Source organism: Lagenorhynchus albirostris, chromosome 10 (genome assembly GCF_949774975.1).
Source record: "Lagenorhynchus albirostris chromosome 10, mLagAlb1.1, whole genome shotgun sequence".
Lineage (NCBI taxonomy): Eukaryota > Metazoa > Chordata > Mammalia > Artiodactyla > Delphinidae > Lagenorhynchus > Lagenorhynchus albirostris.
The window spans coordinates 3,355,833-3,372,093 of NC_083104.1; the positions used below are offsets into that span (position 1 = coordinate 3,355,833).

General features: G+C 46.2%; 1 protein-coding gene across 1 annotated transcript; it reads right to left on the reverse strand.

The window, feature by feature from the left end:
• Nucleotides 1-7,986: 7,986 nt before the first annotated feature.
• CHCHD4 (coiled-coil-helix-coiled-coil-helix domain containing 4) lies at nt 7,987-16,185 on the reverse strand. Its single transcript, XM_060161062.1, has 3 exons — nt 15,999-16,185; nt 9,889-9,987; nt 7,987-9,078 (listed from the first exon to the last, which is right to left on the reverse strand). Exons 1-3 carry the CDS (start codon nt 16,018-16,020, stop codon nt 8,804-8,806), a joined length of 396 nt encoding a protein of 131 aa, XP_060017045.1. The 5' UTR covers nt 16,021-16,185; the 3' UTR covers nt 7,987-8,803.
• Nucleotides 16,186-16,261: the final 76 nt, after the last annotated feature.

Genomic DNA, 16,261 nt, shown 5'->3' on the forward strand with positions numbered 1-16,261 from the left:
GTTAACATCCATCACCACACATAGTTATAAAAGGTTTTTCTTGTGATGAGAACTTCTAAGACCTACTGTCTTAGCAGCTTTCAAATATGCAGCACAGTATTATTAGCTAGAGTCACCATGCTGTACCTCACATCCCCAGGACCTGTTTACCTTAAAACTGAAAGTCTGTCCCTTTTGACCCCTTGAAGCATTTTGCCCCCACTCCACCCCCTGCCTCTGGCAACCACCAATCTGTTTGCCTTATCTATGTGCTTATGTTTGTTTTTGTTTTAGATTCCACATATAAGTGACATCATACAGTGTTTGTCTTTCTCTGTCTGACTTATTTCACTTAGCATAATGCCCTCAAAGTCCATCCATGTAGTCAAAAATGGCAGCATTTCCTTCTTTTTTATGGATGAATTATATATATATAAAATATATGTTATATATATATATAATACATATAATATATATAGATTATAGATATATATGACATTTATTTATCCATTCATCCGTGACTGGACACTTAGGTTGTTTCCATGTCTTGGCTATTGTAAACAATGCTGCAATGAACATGGAGATGCAAATATCTTTTTAAGTTAGTGTTTTCATTTCCTTCAGATAAATACCCAGAAGAGTAATTGCTAGATCATCCAGTAGTTCTACTTTTAATTTTTTGAGGAACCTCTATACTGTTTCCATAGTGGCTGTACCAATTTACCTTCCCACCAACAGTGCACAAAGGTTCCCTTTACTCCACATCCTTGCCAACGTTTGTTATTTCTTGTCTTTTTGATAATAGCCATTCTAGTAAGTGTGAGATGATATCCCATGGTGGTTTTTTTTTTAACATCTTTATTGGGGTATAATTGCTTTACAATGGTGTGTTAGTTTCTGCTTTATAACAAAGTGAATCAGTTATACATATACATATGTTCCCATATCTCTTCCCTCTTGCATCTCCCTCCCTCCCACCCTCCCTATCCCACCCCTCCAGGCGGTCACAAAGCACCGAGCTGATCTCCCTGTGCTATGCGGCTGCTTCCCACTAGCTATCTACCTTACATTTGGTAGTGTACATATGTCCATGCCTCTCTCTCGCTTTGTCACAGCTTACCCTTCCCCCTCCCCATATCCTCAAGTCCGTTCTCTAGTAGGTCTGTGTCTTTATTCCTGTCTTACCCCTAGGTTCTTCATGACATATTTTTTCTTAAATTCCATATATATGTGTTAGCATACGGTATTTGTCTTTCTCTTTCTGACTTACTTCACTCTGTATGACAGACTCTAGGTCTATCCACCTCATTACCAATAGCTCAATTTCGTTTCTTTTTATGGCTGAGTAATATTCCATTGTATATATGTGCCACATCTTCTTCATCCATTCATCCGATGATGGACACTTAGGTTGTTTCCATCTCCTGGCTATTGTAAATAGAGCTGCAATGAACATTTTGGTACATGACTCTTTTTGAATTATGGTTTTCTCAGGGTATATGCCCAATAGTGGGATTGCTGGGTCATACGGTAGTTCTATTTGTAGTTTTTTAAGGAACCTCCATACTGTTCTCCATAGTGGCTGTACCAATTCACATTCCGACAAGCAGTGCAAGAGTGTTCCCTTTTCTCCACACCCTCTCCAGCATTTATTGTTTCTAGATTTTTTGATGATGGCCATTCTGACTGGTGTGTAGTTTAGATTTGCCTTTCTCTAATGATTAATGATGTTGAGCATTCTTTCATGCGTTTGTTGGCAATCTGTATATCTTCTTTGGAGAAATGTCTGTTTAGGTCTTCTGCCCATTTTTGGATTGGGTTGTTTGTTTTTTTGTTATTGAGCTGCATGAGCTGCTTGTAAATTTTGGAGATTAATCCTTTGTCTGATGATTCATTTGCAAATATTTTCTCCCATTCTGAGGGTTGTCTTTTGGTCTTGTTTATGGTTTCCTTTGCTGTGCAAAAGCTTTGAAGTTTCATTAGGTCCCATTTGTTTATTTTTGGTTTTATTTCCATTTCTCTAGGAGGTGGGTCAAAAAGGATCTTGCTGTGATTTATGTCATAGAGGGTTCTGCCTGTGTTTTCTTCTAAGAGTTTGATAGTTTCTGGCCTTACATTTAGGTCTTTAATCCATTTGGAGCGTATTTTTGTGTATGGTGTCAGGGAGTGATCTAATCTCATACTTTTACATGTAGCTGTCCAGTTTTCCCAGCACCACTTATTGAAGAGGCTGTCCTTTCTCCACTGTACATTCCTGCCTCCTTTTTCAAAGATAAGGTGACCATATGTGTGTGGGTTTATCTCTGGGCTTTCTATCCTGTTCCAATGATCTATCTTTCTGTTTTTGTGCCAGTACCATACTGTCTTGATTACTGTAGCTTTGTAGTATAGTCTGAAGTCAGGGAGCCTGATTCCTCCAGCTCCGTTTTTCGTTCTCAAGATTGCTTTGGCTATTTGGGGTCTTTTGTGTTTCCATACAAATTGTGAATTTTTTTGTTCTAGTTCTGTGAAAAATGCCAGTGGTAGTTTGATAGGGATTGCATTGAATCTGTAGATTGCTTTGGGTAGTAGAGTCATTTTCACAATGTTGATTCTTCCAATCCAAGAACATGGTATATCTCTCCATCTATTTGTATCATCTTTAATTTCTTTCATCAGTGTCTTATAATTTTCTGCATACAGGTCTTTTGTCTCCTTAGGTAGGTTTATTCCTAGATATTTTATTCCTTTTATTGCAATGGTAAATGGGAATGTTTTCTTGATTTCACTTTCAGATTTTTCATCATTAGTGTATAGGAATGCCAGAGATTTCTGTGCATTAATTTTGTATCCTGCTACTTTACCAAATTCATTGATTAGCTCTAGTAGTTTTCTGGTAGCCTCTGTAGGATTCTCTATGTAGAGTATCATGTCATCTGCAAACAGTGACAGCTTTACTTCTTCTTTTCCGATTTGGATTCCTTTTATTTCCTTTTCTTCTCTGACTGCTGTGGCTAAAACTTCCAAAACTATGTTGAATAGGAGTGGTGAGAGTGGGCAACCTTGTCTTGTTCCTGATCTTAGTGGAAATGCTTTCAGTTTTTCACCATTGAGGACGATGTTGGCTGTGGGTTTGTCATATATGGCCTTTATTAGTTGAGGAAAGTTCCCTTTCTGCCTACTTTCTGCAGGGTTTTTATCATAAATGGGTGTTGAATTTTGTCGAAAGCTTTCTCTGCATCTATTGAGATGATCATATGGTTTTTCTCCTTCAATTTGTTAATATGGTGTATCACGTTGATTGATTTGCATATACTGAAGAATCCTTGCATTCCTGGAATAAACCCCACTTGATCATGGTGTATGATCCTTTTAATGTGCTGTTGGATTCTGTTTGCTAGTATTTTGTTGAGGATTTTTGCATCTGTGTTCATCAGTGATATTGGCCTGTAGTTTTCTTTCTTTGTGACAGCCTTGTCTGGTTTTGGTATCAAGGTGATGGTGGACTCGTAGAATGAGTTTGGGAGTGTTCCTCCCTCTGGTATATTTTGGAAGAGTTTGAGAAGGATAGGTGTTAGCTCTTCTCTAAATGTTTGATAGAATTCGCCTGTGAAGCCATCTGGAACTGAGCTTTTGTTTGTTGGAAGGTTTTTAATCACAGTTTCAATTTCAGTGCTTGTGATTGATCTGTTCATATTTTCTCTTTCTTCCTGATTCAGTCTTGGCAGGTTGTGCATTTCTAAGAATTTGTCCATTTCTTCCAGGTTGTCCATTTTATTGGCATAGAGTTGCTTATAGTAATCTCTCATGATCTTTTGTATTTCTGCAGTGTCAGTTGTTACTTCTCCTTTTTCATTTCTAATTCTATTGATTTGAGTCTTCTCCCTTTTTTTTCTTGATGAGTCTGGCTAATGGTTTATCAATTTTGTTTACCTTCTCAAAGAACCAGCTTTTAGTTTTATTGATCTTTGCTGTCGTTTCCTTCATTTCTTTTTCATTTATTTCTGATCTGATCTTTATGATTTCTTTCCTTCTGCTAACTTTAGGGTTTTTTTGTTCTTTCTCTAATTGCTTTAGGTGCAAGGTTAGGTTGTTTATTGGAGATGTTTCCTGTTCTTAAGGTAGGATTGTATTGCTATAAACTTCCCTCTTAGAACTGCTTTTGCTGCATCCCATAGGTTTTGGGTCATCGTGTCTCCACTGTCATTTGTTTCTAGGTAGTTTTTGATTTCCTCTTTGATTTCTTCAGGGATCACTTCGTTATTAAGTAGTGTATTGTTTAGCCCCCATGTGTTTATATTTTTTACAGATCTTTTCCTGTAATTGATATCTAGTCTTATAGTGTTGTGGTCAGAAAAGATACTTGATACAATTTCAATTTTCTTAAATTTACCAAGGCTTGATTTGTGACCCAAGATATGATCTATCCTGGAGAATGTTCCATAAGCACTTGAGAAAAATGTGTATTCTGTTGTTTTTGGATGGAATGGCCTATAAATATCAATTAAGTCCTTCTTGTTTAATGTATCATTTAAAGCTTGTGTTTCCTTATTTATTTTCATTTTGGGTGATCTGTCCATTAGTGAAAGTGAGGTGTTAAAGTCTCCTACTATGAATGTGTTACTGTCGATTTCCCCTTTTACGGCTGTTAGTATTTGCCTTATGTATTGAGGTGCTCCTATGTTGGGTGCATAAATATTTACAATTGTTATAATTGGATTCCTCATTATTTAGTGTCCTTCTTTGTGTCTTGTAACAGTCTTTATTTTAAAGTCTATTTGTCTGATATGAGTATTGCTACTCCTGCTTTCTCTTGATTTTCATTCACATGGAATACATTTTTTTTTTTTTGCGGTACGCGGGCTTCCCACTGCTGCGGCTTCCCCCATTGTGGAGCACAGTCCCGGGACGTGCATGCTCAGTGGCCATGGCTGAGCACATGGAATCTTCCTGGACCAGGGCATGAACCCGCGTCCCCTGCATCGGCAGGTGGACTCCCAACCACTGCACCACCAGGGAAGCCCTGGAATACATTTCTCCACGCCCTCACTTCCAGTCTGTGTGTGTCCCTAGATCTGAAGTGGGTCTCTTGTGAACAACATATATATGGGTCTTGTTTTTGTATCCATTCAGCCATTCTATGTCTTTTGGTTGGAGCATTTAATCCATTTACATTTGAGCTAATTACCAATATGTGTATTCTTACTGCCATTTTGTTAACTGTTTTGGATTTGTTTTTGTAGATCTTTTTTCTTCCCTTCCTCTTTTGTTCTCTTCTCCTGTGATTTGATGACTATCTTTAGTGTTGTGTTTGGATTCCTTTTTCTTTTTTGTCTATCTATTGTAGACTTTTGGTTTGCAGTTATCATGAGGTTTTGATATAGCAGTCTCTATATATTCAAGATTAAGTTGCTGGTCTCTTCATTTCAAATGCATTTCCAATATCTTACATTTGTACTCTCCTGCTGGTTTTGATATCATATTTGTGTGTGGATGATTTCCTACCTTTACTGTATGTTTGCATTTACCAGTGAGCTTTCCCATTCGTAATTTTCTTGTTTCTGGTTGTAGGCTTTTCTTTTCTGCCTATAGAAGTTCCTTTAGCATTTGTTGTAAAGCTGATTTGGTGGTGCTGAGTTCTCTTAGCTTTTCCTTGTCTGTAAAGCTTTTGATTTATTCATCAAATCTGAATGAGAGCCTTGCTGGGTAGAGTATTCTTGGTTGTAGGTTTTTCCTTTTCATCACTTTAAATATATTGTGCCACTCCCTTCTGGCCTGCAGAGTTTCTGCTGAAAAATCAGCTGATAACAATATGGGGATTCCCTTGTATGTTATTTGTTGCATTTCCCTTCTTGCTTATATTTTGTTTGTCTTTAAATTTTGTCCATTTGATTAATATGTGCCTCAGCACGTTCTTCTTTGGGTGTATCTTGTATGGGTCTCTGTGCTTCCTGGATTTGGGTGACTGTTTCCTTTCCAGGTCAGGTAAGTTTACAGCTATTATCTCTTCAAATATTTTCTCAGGCCCTTTCTCTCTCTATTCTCCTTCTGGGACCCTTATAATGTGAATGTTGGTATATTTAATGTTGTCCCAGAGGTCTCTTAAACAGTCCTCATTTCTTTTCATTCTTTCTTTATTCTCTTTCGTGGCAGTGATTTCCACCATTCTGTCTTCCAGCTCGCTTCCATTCTTCTGCTTCATTTATTCTGCTATTGATTCCTTCTAGTGTATTTTTTCATTTCAGTTATTCTATTGTTCAACTGTTTGTTTTTTATATCTGCTAGCTCTTTGTTAAACATTTCTTCTATCTTCTCAGTCTGTGCCTCCATTCTTTTTCCATGATTTTGGATCATCTTTACTATCATTACTCTGAATTCTTTTTGGGGTAGGTTGCCTATCTCCACTTCACTTAGTTGTTCTTCTGGGGGGTTATCTTATTTCCTCTGGAACAATATTCCTCTGCTGCCTCTTTTTGTCTCACTTTCTGTGTTTGCGGTCCCACAGGCTTCAGGATTGTAGTTCCTCTTGCTTCTGGTGTCTATCCCCTGGTGGGTGATGCTGGTCTTTGAGGCTTGTGCAGGATCCCTGGTGGGAGGGACTGGTGCCTGCCCACTGGTGGGTGGAGCTCGGTCTTTTGCCTCTGGTCGGCAGGGCCATATGAAGGGGTGTGTTTAGAGGTGGCTACAGGCTCAGGAAGGCTTTAAGCAGCCTGGCTGCTGATGGGTGGGGCTATGCTCCCGCCCTGTTGGTTGTTTGGCCTGAGGCATCCCAGCACTGGAGCCAAAGGGCTGATGGTTGGGGCCAGGTCTCAGTGCCAAAATGGTGACCTCCAGGACAGCTCACGACAATGAGTACACCCCAGAACCTCTGCCACCAGTGTCCTTGTCCCCAAGTGAGTTACAGTGAGCTACAGCTGCCTCCCACCTCCCCAAGAGACCCTCCAAGACCAGCAGGTAGGTCTGGTCCAGGATCCTGTGAAGTCACTGCTTTTTCCCCCTGGGTCCTGGTGCACACAAGACCTTGTATCCTCTAAGAGTGGCATTTCTGTTACCCCCAGTCCTGTGGAGTTCCTGCGACCAAGCCCCGCTGGCCTTCAAAGCCAAATGCTCTGGGGTCTCCTCCTCCTGATGCCAGATCCCCAGACTGGGGAGCCTGACTTGGGGCTCAGAACTCTCACTCCTGTGGGAGAACCTCTGCAAAATAATTATTTTCCAACTTGTGGGTTGCCTACCTGGCGGGTATGGGGTTTGATTTTATCACGAATGCGCCCCTCCTACCCTCTCGTTGTGGCTTCTTCTTTGAAAGTAGAATATCTTTTTTAGTAGGTTCTAGTCCTTTTTTGTCTATGATTGTTCAGCAGTTAGTTGTGATTTTGGCATTTTCATGAGAGGAGGTGAGCTCAGGTCCTTCTACTCTGCCATCCTGTCCTTGCACCTGGGATCTGCTTTTCTGATTCTTCTTGCTTTCTAGTAAATGCTGACCCCTGGCTGGACTGTAGCTTCATACAAGCAGAGGCCAGATAAGTCACCTCCCTGTGTCCCTAGGACATGGACGGTAGAGGTTCCCTGAATGTATCAAATGAATGGGATCCAGGACTAGTCACAGGTCAGTGACATCTTGATCAAAACGTTTCCTGAAAAAGTATGTTTGTTAAACATGCAAGGCTCTGCCTGCAGCTCAAAGAAGTCCCAAAGCTCCTCCAGACTGCACGGCTTCCAAAGCTGGTGGCTCTGGCTTCCTGACGCCAGACTCAGAACCGCACTCCTCACCCTGAGCCGGGCCTCCAGGCTTCAGAGAGCCAACAGCTCACTCTCTGGGGTGGAAGGCAGCCTCCTGTGCTCATGCTTCATGTCCCCTGGGCAGTGTGGGCTGGGACTCATTTCTAACAAATACAACACGTTAATGTTGACAGCGACGCCTGTGTGAAGGCATCTGCTCACAGAATCAGTGAGCTCCGTATGGACGCAACACAGAAAAGTTTAACAGATTCAAAGTGATCCACCAGTATCTTCAAAGGAGAATTTCAATTGAATTTTTCATAATTTATATTTCCTTATATCACAACATTTTTAATTAGGAAAAGCAAATTAAAACCCACTCAAAAATCACGTTTTCCTTTTAATTGACACTGTTTCCTCTCTCAGGTGCTACTTTGGTAATGATTAGGTCCCCACCTCTCAAGAACATTGCATCTGAACAGGCTGAGACAGAGCCAGTGTGAACGCAGACCCCAAAGCAGGGCTTTTGGGATAACAAAAAGAGAAAAAAACAGCCTTTCTCTTCATTTACAAAGGGAGTCACTCAGAGGGTCCAAAGCTCTGTTTTCCAAACGTAGAAAACATGGAGCTCAATGCAAACTAGAACCCAAAATATATCAGAAATGAAGCATAGTGCTTCGTCACATCCTCCAGGTCTGATCGTCCCGCCTCTTCTATAAGGAATGCCCCCCTCCAGCATTTTTAAAGGAAGATGTTTGTTTCTATTTCACTTTCCAACTGGGTATAAAATCTACTAAAAGGGATACAATGAATCAGAATAGATCAGCTCACTCACAAGACACTCCCAGATAAAGATTTTTGGTTGCTGAGATTATTCAGCACATTATTTCAAAATGGCAAAATTCAGGACAATCTGAGAATTCAAAAGTGGCGGCTACATTCGCTGACAGGTTATGTGAGACACACATACATACAACCCATGTTTCAGTGTACATGTCAAGGGGCCAAGACCCCTGATCACTCAATAAGTTATTTTGTACATTACAGTGCACAGAACAACAGAGGGAGAGACACTTTCTTGGAGAGGTTCATCCTCTCTGAAGGAGGCTGGAGACCAGGACCCTCATTAGCTAGACCCCTCCTCTTCTTTGGTTGTGGCAGCCTCAGAGACAGCCGTTTCCTCTAATCGATCCTCCTCCTCCTGGGGATAGAGGTCCGGGTACTTCTGCATGCACTCCTGCATGGCCCGGAACTGGTCTATACAGTCCGACCCCTTGACATCCTCTGTGCTGTAGTGGAAGCAGGAAAAGGCCGCCTTGAACTGTTCCCCACACGGGCCGCTGGCCATGCCCCCCAGGCACGGGCAGTTCCAGTTGATGTCTCCGTTGGGCAGGATCAGTCCTGGGACAGGAAGATGAGCAAGGAAGTGTGAGAGGTGCTGCCTGAGGTTTCAGAAAAAGCAAAACCAAGACCAGCCCTCATAGGCATAACGGTAACATGAACCACTGCCTGGCTGGCACTCACTGGTGGGCCTGCTGCTCCCTCGGGATGGGGTTCAAATGCCCGGCACAAACCCAGCATTCCCGGCTCTGTCGGAAAGGTCACCATCAGCGACTCTCTCCGTGTGCAGCACTGCTCTGTGTCCTAAGCCGCCTCCCAGTGCTGTGGCCGTGCCTGTGCTCCAAGAACTACACAGGGAAACCGTTTAATCCAAAGCGGAAGTAACCGCTCGGATGGTTACTGAGAAGCTTTGAAAGCCCAAACACTGGAAGGAGTCAAGGTGCTGGTCTCTTCCTTTTACACAGATGGTCAGGAACCCCTGCGCCCCGGACCTTCTCCTCAAGCCCCTCCCGCTCCTCAGCTGCTCTCAGCTCAGCACAGTGTGAGGACTGGTAAAAGCGAGGCTGGAAGATGTCCAAGGCATGATGGGCAGGAAAAAGCGAGTGACGTGCCGGAGCACTGCGCTCCATTCTTATAAAAATGGAAAACCATTCAAAAAATCAGAAGAAAGAGAGGTGGAAGAAAGAAGAAACTCCTAGGTTCAGCCTGATGGCCAGGGAAGCACGTGGGAACGAGGGCTGGAAAGCACACAGCCCCTCACACCTGATGGAGACGCACTCAGTGTCCCAGGAGCAGTGGTGGCCAAGGTAGACATCTGGAAACCCAGCCGCGGCCAGGGATGTTGGACTCCCACCCCCGCCCAGCACTCACCGTGCTCCTCGTAAGGATCATTGGGGTCGTCGGCCACCAGCTCTGCGTTGCTTGGAGTTTCATGGTCTTCTTTGGTCACAAATATGATTCGATCCTTTCCTAGTATTTGGAGAACAGAGGGAGAAATGTTTCACCCAGGAGCTGTGAATCAGCCCTAAACCCAAGCAGCCAGGAAAACCTTGTTTGAAGACTGTCCCATTTGAAACCCCGAAGTGAGTTCAGTGGTGCTCCCCAGGCTGGGGACTCGCTCACTGCTGACTCTGGGGGAAGGTCTAGCAGCCGCTCCTGCATCACGTGCCTGTGACCAGACTGGGGAGGAGGAAGATGGCTCCTGCTGGCGCCATGTGCATCCTCGAGTGGGAGACGAGACGCCCCAAGCCATCAAATGCAGCTGTTTTCAGTCCCCAAGTTTGCTGACATCTAACAAACGGGTCTTCTTCCTCTGCTCAGAACTCCCATGAGCTCTGACGGCTCTGTCACTTCCCGTCCCTGTGAGCACCTGGTCCACTTGCTCCAGGCCCCTCAGGACCTGCCAGCAGGCGCCCTCAGATAACATTTTACCAATCGGGCTCCTCCGGAAGAGGCTTGGGGAAAGCACGAGGTTGACAGTAAACACCAGAGAGACGTGCCAGTGAGGACAGCAGAGGGGACAGAGGGAAGGTACTTGGTGTTTACACCCTCCCCACACCTGTACAGCATCTCCCAGGAGGGGTGACAGTAATGGCAGCTGACCCTCGGCACGCTCAGGACCACGGCCTGCTCAGAACACCTGAGGGTTCTCTCCAACACCTCCCATTCTATCTCAGAGAAGGTGGCTTGTCCCAAGTGGCCTGGGAAAGGATTGGGGCCGGGCAGCCAGGGCATGTTGAAGAACCTGAAGACCTTGGTAATTCTGGCCAGTGTTCAGAACACTTAAAAGCAGCCTGCAAAAGTGCTGCGTGCTAAGCAAAATAAATAAGCTGACACAATTGCTCAGCTCAGCTCTGACAGTTTTGTTTACCAAGGTCTCAGCCGGGCCCAGCCGAATGGGGAGGCTGGTCTCAGGCCAAGGCAAGGCGTCCAAGCCTGCTCAGTACGGGAGGCACCTGTGGGGCTTATGAGGCCCAGCCTCACAGAACAGAAGCTGAATCAAGCTCTCTGCACGTCCACACCACTGATGGGCTCCCAAGTGACTGATGCACAACCCCACCCAGAATGTTCCAGGTCCCTCCCACAGGCCGAGTCCTCCCAGGCACCTTTCTGGACATCCCCCAGAGAGATCGGTTATACTGGATCGAAGGATGTGATACTGTCATTTAGAATAAGAAGTATATATTTCACCTTTGACCCCATTCTTAGCACAGAGCTCCTAAAATTTTGGTTTCCCAAGTGATGAGAGCATAAAGATCTTTTTGTTATGTTAATAGGATGACTTGGGGGAGCCTGAGGATGGGGGCTGGTTGCCAGGAGAAACGGCCCTGGGATTAGAGGGTTGGAGCTTTCAGTCCCAACGTGCCCCCCCCCACCCCCGCATCCCACCCTGGGGAAGGGAGAGGAGCTGGAGGCTGAATCAGCTGCCAGTGGCCGATGATTTAATCAATCATGCCTATGTAATGAAGCCTCCGCAAAAGCCCAAGCGGACAGGTGAACACGTGGAGGTTCGGGAAGAGAGGGCATGGAGGCTCCGCCCCTTCCCCACACCTTGCCTTGGGCATCTCTTCCATCCAGCTGTTCCTGAGTTATATCTGTTAATATAATATTCTATCCTTTTATAATAATCCAGCGATCTAGTAAGTAAACTGTTTCTCTGAGTTCTGTGAGCTGCTCTAGCAAATTAATCCAACGCTAGGAGGAGGTCGTGGGAACCTCTGATCTACAGCCAGTGGTTAAGAAGAACAGATGACAACCTGGACTTGTGACTGGCACCTGCAGTTGGGGCGGGGGAGAGGGGTGTTGCAGGCCTGAGCCCTTAAACTGTGGGATCTGACACCATCTCCAGGTAAACAGTGACAGATTGAGCTGAATTGGAGGACATACTGCTGGTGTCAGAGAATTGCCTGATGTGGGGGAAATACCCACACACTGGAATTGGAATCAGAATCGTTAACGGCAGAACATAACTGCATCTTTTACACGCTTGGGCCCTACTCAATGAGTTTCCCCACCCATCAGCTCATTTAATCCTTACACCAACACTGTGAGGTGGGTATTACTAATCTCCTTTTTACAGAGAGAGGAAACGGAGGCCCAGAGAAGGTAGGAAACCAGCCCGAAGGCACATAGTATGTGAAGGCAGAGCAGGAACACAATCTCTGGTCTGAAAGATTGCGAGTGTGTCACCCTGTCCACTGCACGCCTGTCCCAGCAGGAATGTCTGAGAGTGCACACAGGACTGACAAAAGGACAGTGCTCACCGATCCCCGAGTCCCAACTGTGAAAAGAGAACTCATCATGACTGCCAACTAGTGGGGTAACCAGCTAGACTGGAAGTCTCATTACATTTCTCTGAAGAAAATATAAAAATGCTTGTTTTCACTTCCAAGATAACCTTAAAAAGTTGATACAAGCATATTCAGAAGGACGTGGATAACCACCTTATGCCCTCTTAGAGTTCCAAGTCAAGATTTTCATGATCACGGCCGATGGGAGAAAAGGCCTGGGGTGGACTTAACTCCCAGCCAAGGAGGGCCAGCGACTTCCTGGTCTCCACAGCAAAGGCTCCTCGGTCAGAGATTGGCCTTGGATGACCTTGGTCATCAGACGGTGGCACAGGGACAGTAACCTCAAGGACCCACCACTGGCACAGAAGCACATTCTCCACGCAAGGGGCAATTCAGTGAAATATCATCTACGAGACTGAATTAATGTTGTAAACTGAATGCTGTGAGAATTCAATCCACTCATCTGTCCAGTTTTAGAGTCACTGAAGCCCACGGGCACATGTTTATTAGAGCAGGTTCCTTAGACGTTTACATGACAGTAATAAAAGAAAAATTTAAAAATCAACACAAAAATATATTTCTCAAATTCAGGAAGCAGGGATTCCCTGATGCTGTACTCACTATAGGAGAATCAACCTTTTTAAACAACCTAATAAGGACTTCACCCTCATGACTTAAGCTCCTCTCAAAGGCCCCACCTACTAATACCATTCACCCTTGGGGTTTGGATTTCAGCATACGAATTTTGGGGGGACACATTCATATCGTAGCAATGGGAAAATAAGGAGCACATTCAGATACCCTCACAGCCTCCCTCTCCCTGACTTCATAGCTCCTGCTCAGATGCCATCTTCCTTCATCACTCCCCATCACCCTTAACCTGCTTTTTCTCACCTAACAATTATGTATTTGTTTTTGTTTTTTTTTGCGGTACACGGGCCTCTCACTGTTGTGGCCTCTCCCGTTGCGGAGCACAGGCTCTGGACGCGCAGGCTCAGCGGCCATGGCTCACGGGCCCAGCCGCTCCGCGGCACGTGGGATCTTCCCGGACCGGGGCACGAACCCATGTCCCCTGCATCGGCAGGCGTACTCTCAACCACTGCGCCACCAGGGAAGCCCCAATTACGTATTTGTTTACCACCTGTCTCCCCCACTGAAATGTCAGCTCCTCAGGGGCAAGGATTTGTCTATTCCATTCACTGCAGTATCCTCGGAGCCTAGAACAGTGCCCAAGACATAGTGGGTAATCAGTATTTGTTGAAAAAGTGAATGGAGGAATGAACTCTGAATTCAGACATGAAGACCCCCAGACCCAGCAGAGGGCAGAAGACAGAACGGCTATCACTATGAAGTAGGTTAGAGAAAAAAAGAACCTTGGATGGGTGGTCTCATTCCCCCTAGAACATGCGTGGGTCTTTACACAGCAGAATCTCTTGGTACGTCCAACCCAGAAGGGGCGCCCGCCACCTCCACCGTGCCACGAAGGCAGACCGCCCACCTGTGCCCACTGCCATGTGATCAGTGGCTGGCACATCACAGGTACTCAGTAAACGTTTGTTGACACAACAGGAGAGAACACGGTCAGCATTAGAAAAGGAAGAACAATGACAGGAACAGTGTGGCCCTGGGCCAGGGAGCAAGCCTGAGTCCACGCTGCCCAACACCTTGAACGCCCTGCTAAGGCCTTTAACCCCAAGGCTTGGGGGTGGACCCCTGAAGTAAATGTGCACAGGCAAGTGACTGACTCAGAACAGAGGGCAGCCGTGTGTATGGGTTCACTGGGTAAAGGTGCCGGGGATATGGCCCATCTAATGCTCTCGGCTTGCTGCAAGAACATAAGAAGGAAGATGACAAAAATAAACCAGGTAATTTCAAAGAGTTTAGGATGTGAAAGACACAAAGACCCAGAGAAGACCTCACTGAGGTGACATATGAGCTGAATCTTAGAGGATGAGGAGGTAGCCATGGGAAGAGCTGGAAGAAGGGTGCACCAGGCAAAGGGAAGGGCCAGAGGCCAGTGTGGCTGGTCAGTGATGGCAGGAGCCGGATCAGGCAAGGGGCTCGCTCACATCAGCCTTAATCTGGAAGGAGTGTGGGATCGTTTCTTTAAGTCCCATGGGAAGCATAAAGAATCGGTGGGTAGAAAAACAAGAAGTTGGGGACTTAGGGGACAGTGGCATGGATAAGATAAAAACTAGGGAAGGCCTAAAGTGAGTGCTTTTAATTCTCATCCCCAAACTAAGAGAGCTTTGATCCAGGAAAAGATAGGGATCTAAACACCTGCCTCTGCTTCCCAGAGAAACTGCAACCCCTAGAAACCCTCAAGAATGAGGATTATAGCTTCATTATACCCAAAAGGTTAAAAAAAATTTGCTAAATGAAGAAGTAAATTTGACTTAGAAGAAGGAAATTAAAAACAAAAGACTTGCTGTCTAACAAAGTGGTGAGGGCAGAGGACTTTTGCTCATGGCAAAGTTAAATATCAATCAATGGAAACTACTCATTAGAGACATCAGTGAGTTTTACGGCTTTATGACCCAGGGAAGGAGGATTCCAGAAGCAGAATGGGGTACTGGGAAAAGGCTTAGCATTTTAGACTGAGCTGTTCTCCTAACTGAAGCATGACCTTGGGTGGGTCACTTCCATCTCTGGGCTTAAGATTCCCTTAATTAACTGAGGGAGCTGGACTATTCGCTAAAGGATTTCTGGGTGAGTTCCAACTCTCTCTGGAACTTCATAGTCTCAGGTGTCCACCAATCCCCTCACCTGGCACCGAGAAGGTGCTTCATGAATATGCGTGGAATAAATGAAGATCAACTTCTCATTTTACAAGACTGGACACTAGGCCCTGGAGGAGTTGGGTGGCCGCTCAGGGACAGAGCCGGTTAGTGGTTGTGCAGGAAGACCCTTGGACCCGGCTTGGAGACTTCTGAGGTCCCGGGTAGAGGTAACAAGCAGACAGACAGTAGGCGGGGACCAACTTTGTTTTATTTTGTTTTGTTTTCTGCACAGGGTGTCTTCTGAGCGGAAGGCTCCCTGGAGTCCACTGGGCACCAGACTGGGCAGTTCTGGAATCAGACCGCGGGCCTCCAACCCCAGCTTTGCGACTTGCCGGCCGTGTGGCTTACCCAAGTCACTTCTGGGTCTTGGTTTACTCTCCGGATAAAAGCAGGGCCTGACTTAGGAAGGTCGTCGCGAGATAGGCCACACAAAATTCCTGGCCCAGGGTCTGACCCGTCGCAGCGGGCGGCACTCCCACCCGCAGCGCAGCGCCCACCGAGGGGCAACTTTCCGGGACAGTTGAAAGCAGTGCAAACGGGAACACGTGGTGTGTGGTGAGCGCCATAGTAACATTATAATTAGAATCAATAAATTCCCAGTTACCAGCCACAGGCAGGGCGCTCGCACAGCCCTGACCCCCGGGCCTAGATTACGAGCGCCCCCATGTGCTGTTCCCTCCGAGGTCCGGGTTCGAGCCTCACAGTGACCTCGGCCGGCCTCGCTCCTACCCGGGCCTCGGTTTTCTCATCTGAAAACCGGGGATGGCGACTCCGCCGCCGGGCCCAACCCGAGGGTCCCGAGGACTGTCCTCCGCGTCTGCAGTGGGGGCGCGGGGGTCCGGCGCGCTGCACAGACCGCGTGTCCCCTGCAGGCCCTCGTAGGCCGTCTCCACGCAGTCCCATCTCCTACCTTCCTGCCGGCAGTAGGCCATGGTGCAGCCCGGCGCTCCGACCTCGCGGCGACTGTGGCGGCGGCCTCACGCCGTGACCTCTCCGCTGCAGGGCTGGCGGCTTGGAGGCCCGCGCGGACCCGCCCCCTCCAGGCCTGCCCGCCGCGCGCCTGCCTCGGCGCATCTAGCCCGGCCCTCTCAGCCGGGAACTACATTTCCCGGCAGGCTGCACGCAGCCCGGCTGCTCCTCCAGGCAATAGGAACTACATCTCCCAGAATTGCT

What these genes read in the sequence shown, in the direction of transcription:
- CHCHD4 (XM_060161062.1), bottom strand. Translation starts at nt 16,020, where the DNA reads ATGGCCTACTGCCGGCAGGAAG. An exon ending in GGCCTACTGCCGGCAGGAAG is followed by an intron (nt 9,988 to 15,998) that starts GTAGGAGATGGG and finishes TCCAAATACTAG; the next exon opens with GAAAGGATCGAATCATATTT. An exon ending in TGATCCTTACGAGGAGCACG is followed by an intron (nt 9,079 to 9,888) that starts GTGAGTGCTGGG and finishes TTCCTGTCCCAG; the next exon opens with GACTGATCCTGCCCAACGGA.